Raw genomic sequence first — 6,805 nt, forward strand, 5'->3', positions numbered from 1 at the left:
GCAGTACTGGAGGGTCCGTGCCTGCTGCACTCTCAGTGTCGCCCCCTGCAGTACTGGAGGGTCAGCGTCTCCGCTCCCCTGATCTTCTGGTTCTGCCCAGGCCCGAGCCCGCGATGTTGCTGCCCACCGTCTCACCTGCCTCGGGGTCTGTCGCTGCCGCTCCCGGTCTCCTGCTCTCCCGGTAAATCTGCCGCAGGGAAACAAACGCCACGAACTCGGCCGCACTCCACGAAACGAAAACAAAGTTGGCCAGGGACAGGCCGACAAGCGCGGCCGAATGTAACACGGCCATAGCAACGGAAGGGAGAGCACTTCCGGGTCATTGGGCGGGGCGCGCAGGCCCAGTGGTAGCGGATGTGAAAGTTAGGGGGAACGTTCATTGTCGCGGTGCACGCTGGGATAGGGAACCCTCCATCACCCTAGCTCCGCAGGCAATATGAGAAAAGGAGGAATATAGCGTCCCCGCCGTTAATTTTGGGAAAAAGCAAGAGACGACCAGCAATGGATTGACAAAAAAAAAAGAAAAAGACGGATGATATGCTATTGAAATCTCTAAAATCCTATGGTGCTTGACAGGGCAGGTGTTACAATAGATGGCATCCGTGGTCAGGGTCTCCCATTTATGGCAGAGATGAAGCGAAATTCTTTCTCACATTGTCTTAAATCTGTGGATTTCTCTTCAATACGCCCATTGGCTGATCTTCTATCTCAACTCCACTTTGCCTGTGCTACATCCAAATCTCTTAGTTAAATTGGCACCCCGAAAATCTTCTCCCTACATCTTGAACGCACTCGAGTGTCCACGGCTATTAGGTGTAGAGAATTCCAAAAATCCATAACTCCTTGAGTGAGAAAAATCTTTTCATCTCTGATTCATTTGGGCGTCCCTTATTTTGAATCTACTTATTACATTGAATTTGACATGCTAGTAGCTAAATATGGAAACAAGAGGATTGAAGACAGAGATAGAAAATTGATGTAGGAGGGAAGATATCAGATTTCCCTAGCATTGGCCAATTGGATCTATATAGGATGAATGAGATGCATTTTAGCAGGACTGCACAGGGAGATTCGCTAGTGCTGTTAGACAGGATTTGAACTAGATTGGTAAGGGAATGGGAATCTGAGAGACAGTTCACATTTGAAGGGAAGCAAAGCTAATGAAAGGAAATATAAAAATGGAAAGTAAAGTAGCAAATACATTAAGCATAGGCAAAAAGAAAGAAAATCTTAGTAGAGCATAATGTAAGTAAAAGAGAATTAAAGGCCATTTATGCCTTACTCATTTTTAAGACAAAAAGTCGATGATTTGAAGGCACAAAGTGAGGTAAATGGGTGTGATTTTATTGTCATTATAAAGCATAGCTGGTGACCAAGACTTGGAATTGAACATCGAAGATAGTGACATTTAGGAGGAAGAAGGCGAAAGGAAAAGGAAGTGGCGCTGCACTCTTAACAAGGGCCTAGATAAGTACATTAGTATGAGCCATGATCACATTGAATGGTAGTGCAGACTCAATGGGTTGAGGCTTCAACATCTGTTAGTCTTAGAGGACCTTAGATCAAAGCTGTAGAATCAGTTTGGGTGGAACTAAGAAACAGCAGGAGCAGAAAGCAAAGGGTTTAAGGGTGCCAAACTCTGGTAGTTATGTTGGACACAGTATAAATCAGAAAATCAGAGATTTATGTAACCTGGGTAATACAGCAATGAAAGGCGATTTCATGTGAAAAATAGACTGGGTGAAAGAAGTCAGTGCTAATGCTGTGAAGAATGAATTGCTAGCGTGTGTATGAGATGGAGCAGTATATTAAGAAACGAACTATCAATTGGGATATTTTGTATTTAGAGTTGTGTAATAAACCAAGACTAATTAATAACCACACTAAAGGAGCCTTCGTGAAATAGTGACTATAATATGATAGCATTTTTGAATGCAATATGTTTCTGAAGCTCGGGGTTTAGTTCTGAATAATTACACAGTTATGAATAAGTTGACTGTGGTGGATTTTGAAAATATTCACAAAAGGATTTGTCAGTAGACAGGCAATGGTGTCAAAGTTTGCAACAGGTAAACTTTCCTGAACGGAATGAAACTGAAGGGTGTGTAGTTAATAAAAGAAGGTAAAGATTGCATTAGATCTTTATAAGCCAACGGAAGTGAGACATGGATGCCAGAAAACTGTGGTAAGACTAAGAATCAGGACCAATTTAGAACCCAGCAAAGAAAGAACAAGTGTTAAAAAAAACTAAAAGATAAGGATAAATGAAAATATGAATGAAAACAAGGAAGCTTCAAGAGAACTTGAACAGGCTAAGTTAATGGGTATAACATGGCAGACAGGATATAATGTAAATAAGCATGAAGTTATTTATTTTAATGGAAAAAGGAAACAGAAAAGCAGAATATTTCTTAAATGGTGAGAGATAGGAAGTGAAATTAGAACATAGAACATAGAACAGTGCAGCACAGTACAGGCCATTTGGCCCACGATGTTGTGCCGACCTATTATCCTACTAAGATCAATCTACCCCTACATTTTACTATCCTCCATGTGCCTATCCAAGAGTCGCTTAAAAGTCTCTAAAGTATCTGACTCCACTACCACTGCTGGCAGCGCATTCCACGCTCCCACCACTTCAGACCTCGGTGTCCTTGTTTTTGAATCACTTCAAGTTAGTGTATAAATGCAGCAAGCAATTAGGAAGTTAGTCTTCACTGTGAGGGGATTTGAATGGAAGAGTAAATATGTCAAGCTGCAGTTGCATAGAGCATTAGTGAGACCTCATCTGGAGTGTTGTGTACATTTTTGCTCCCTTAATCTAAGGAAGTATATATTAACCATAGAGGAAATGCAACAGAGGTTCACCAGATTAATCCCAGAGATGGAGGAATTGTTTTATGAAGGCAAATGGAGGAGTTCTGGCCTGTATTCTACAGAGGTTCAGGAAATACAAACGAAACTTACAAATTTCTTACAAGGTGTGGCAGAATAGATGTAGGTAAGATATTTCCCAGGGTGGTGAGGTAAGATATTTCCCAGGGTGATGAGTCTAAAATCAAAAGATGTAATCTCAGGATAAAGGGCAGACGATTTAAAACTGAGATGAGGAGAAATTTTCTCACATGAAGGATGATAAAACATAGAGAACTGTCAAATCTAATTACACAAAGGAGATGGAGATAGAGAAGGAACAACGTGGATTGCGGTGAATGATTAGTCAAGATTTAAATGAATGGTGTAGTGGATTTGGTATTCCCCAGAGGCAAGATTTAGAATGGGTTCAGCACAGCATTTTTGATTATTCTTTTAACCACAGAAAATGTTGCATCACGTGTACTCTGCCCAAAGGTAGTCCTTTGGCTCATTACCTGTTGATGCACCATTCTGAGTCGTTTCATGGCAGATTTTGTGTGGTGATGGATTTTCATTGTCTTTCATTTTTAGGGAGAGAGCTGGGGGAATGTACCAAGTCTAGCTGATCTGGGGCAAGAATAAAATCTTTGTTTTTAGTGTTATTCTACACCGTGCATTTGCCATCTGGGCTGATCTCCCTGCTTAAGAAAGACAGAGGGGAAAAGAGTGTGTGAATGTTAGAAGGAATGTGGTGGTGTAGTGGTAATGTCACGGAGAAATAATTGACAGCTAGGCTATCACAGTAGATGAAGAAACATAGATTTATAAATCTGAGGTTAAAAAGCAGCATTTGATTGTTTAACACCCTATCTAGTTCAGTAATGCACTGTAGAAAATGAAATCTATCATCCTTATCTGGTTTGACTTACGTGTGAGTCCAGATCCACAACAATATGGTTGACACTTAACTGCCATCTGAAATGGTCTAGAGAGCAAATCTGTTGTATCTAACTGTGACGATTCTTAAGGAAAGGGAAACATAATCTGGACAGGCCACCAGCATTGATCTAGGCACAGAACTGACAACATCAGAACCAACCCTGACAACTCTGTAAAGTTTTCCTTGCAAAATCTTGTGCCAGAATTGGAACAGCTGTGCCAAAGACTGGTCGACATACTGTCTGACTAGTCAAACTCATGGAATCATACCTTACAGGCATGATTTCAGGCACTACCATTATCATTCTTGCGTATTTCCTGTCTTGCCAGCTGAATAGACTCGTTGAGGTGGTGGTACAGTAGTTTACAGTTGGTATGATGGTACCCTGGGACTCCAAAATATTCAATCCAGACTTCATAAAGTCTCATGGTATCAGGTCAAACAATGGTGAGGAAATCTCCTTCTTGTTACCATCTACCTCTCTCCTGTCTCCCTTCCTTGCTTAATGAATTAGTACTCCTTGATGTTGAACACTAATTGAAAGAAGAAAAAGTTGCACTTGAAGTGGTGGGGGAAGGTGGTTGATGCTGTGGTGGAGGATTTTAATGTCCCTCATGATGAGTGACTTGGTAGCACCATTACTGACCAAAACCTAAAAAGACACCACTTCTAGACTGGGTTGTATCAGGGAAATAAAAACAACAAAAACTTTGTACTTAACAATCTACCTGTTGCAAATGCATCTGCCCTCGACAGTGTTAGCAGGAATGTTCGCCACAGAGTCCTTGCAAAGGTGTAATTCTGTCTTTATTTTTCATTTTGTGTTTTGTGGCACTACCGCCATGCTAAATCGCTTAGATTTTGAAGAGATCTGGCAACTAAAAACTGGGTATCCCTGAGGCACTCTGAATCCTGCTTTTCCAGATTGCCCAATCAACCACATAGTGTATTGTCATGGCTTGAGATATTCCCCCATTCTGGAAATATGATCAGGCTAGGGGACCAACCCTGCTTCATTGGAGAATGCAGGACGGCATGCCAAGAGGTGTCTAAAAATGAGGTGTTAACGCATTCATGCCAAAATACTTGCACTTTAGAGGCAACTTATGATAGGCAGGGCTAAGTGACCCTATAACCAACATATCAAACCTAAGTCTGAAGTCCTGCCGCATCCATTTGTAAATTATGATGGACGTTCAAACAATTCTCAATAGGAGAGATTGGAAACTATCCTGTCCTCAATGTTGAGAAGCCTAAATCATTGGTGTAAAAGACAAGGCTGAAGCATCAGCATCCAACTTCTGCCAAAAGTGCCGAGTGTACAATACATCTGTTCCTCATGAGGTCCTCAGCATCACAAAAGCCAGTCTTCAGTTAATTCGGTTCACTCTACATGACATCAATAAACAGCTGCAGGCTCCACTTATTGCTAAGACTGTGGGCTCTGGTAATGTTACAGAGGACTTGCAATCCAGAATTCGTCGCAGTGCTGGACAAGCTGTTCCAGTAAAGCTACAAAACTGCGAATAACCCAACAATGTAGAATTTTTCTGGTATATCCTGTCCATTAAAAGCAGGACATCTAACCAATTGCCACCCCATCATGTTACTCTTGATCATCAGTGTAGTTCTGACAGGGATTGTGGGTGGTATTATCAAGCAGACTCACATGGCAATAATTTGCTCAATGACAATTAGTTTTGGTTCTGCCAGGATCATTTAGCTCATGACATTGATACAGGCATGATCCAAACATGGACAAAAGAGCTGAACTCCATGGCTGATAGCCCTTGACATCAAGACCACATTTAATACAGTTTGACATCAAGAAACCTTAGCAAAATTAATATCAATGGGAATCGGGGAAAGTCTCTGCTGGTTGGAGTCACACCTAGCATATGGGAAGATAATTGTTGTTGTTGCGGATCAATCATCTCAGCTCCAGGACATTGCTGCATGAGTTTCTCAGTGTAGTGTCCTTGGCCCAACCATCTGCAATGTTTCACAAAAGACCTTCCTCCATCTTAAGGTCAGAAGTAGAGATATTTACAGATGGTTGTATAATATTTAAGACTATTTGCAATGCCTTCAATACTGAAGCAGTCCATTTCCATATGCATCAAAACATTGACAATATCCAGGCTTGGGTTGATAATTTGCAAGTAATGCTCGTGCCACACAAGAAAGAGCAGAAAATAGGGAAACTAACCGTCACCCCTTAATGTCCACTGACAATGTAATTGCTGAATCCCCTACTATCACCATCTTGGGTGTTACAATTGAGCAGAACCTGAATTGGACTAGACATCTGACTATTATGACTACAAGAGTAAATCAGAGGCTTGCAATAATGTAGCGAGTAACTCACCTCCTGTTTCCCCAGTATCTGTCCACCATCTACGAAATGCAATTCAGCAATGTGATGAAATGCACTGCATTGCCTGGATGGGTGCAATTCCAACAAGACTTAATAAGCTCAATAACGTCCAGGACAAAACAGCCCATCCACGACATTCAACATTTACCTCCTTTCACTGTTGTTGCAGTGTGCCATCTACAGAAGCACTCCAGTAATTCACCAATGCTCCTTAGACAACACATTCCAAGCTAGAAGGTCGAGGACATCACCATCTGATACCCCAAGTTCCCCTCCATGACACACATCATCATGACTTGGAATTACTTCGCTGATTTTTCACTGCTGTTGGATCAAAATCTTGGGACTCCTCCCTTAACAGAACTGAATATGATTACGGCGGGTGCCTACCACCATAGTCTGTCGTGGTTTAAGAGAGAAAGTCGCCGTCTGCAGGGCAATTAGGAATGGGCAATAAATGAAGGTACAGCAACGGACACCCATATCCTATCAGGGAATAAAAAATGAAAGAATATATGTGCGAAAGAGGTGTCTTGGTATTCAGAATGTCCTCTACCACTCACATCTTTTTCATTTTTGGCGAATAGTCTTGCATGAATCGCAAACTCTTTTGTAGTAGTAATCAACCAGTT

At 41.6% G+C, this 6,805-nt stretch overlaps 1 protein-coding gene across 1 annotated transcript in view; it reads right to left on the reverse strand.

The window, feature by feature from the left end:
* Positions 1 to 319, reverse strand: part of LOC109920573 (nurim) — a 13,227-nt gene extending 12,908 nt beyond the window's left edge. The window contains exon 1 of the mRNA XM_020520613.2: positions 136 to 319. Coding sequence (XP_020376202.2) covers positions 136 to 292 — 157 coding nt within the window. The 5' untranslated portion in view covers positions 293 to 319. The remainder of the gene's footprint in view (positions 1 to 135) is intronic.
* Between the last annotated feature and the right edge of the window lie 6,486 nt (positions 320 to 6,805).

This window comes from Rhincodon typus, chromosome 35, assembly GCF_021869965.1.
Source record: "Rhincodon typus isolate 14 chromosome 35, sRhiTyp1.1, whole genome shotgun sequence".
NCBI classification, from domain to species: domain Eukaryota; kingdom Metazoa; phylum Chordata; class Chondrichthyes; order Orectolobiformes; family Rhincodontidae; genus Rhincodon; species Rhincodon typus.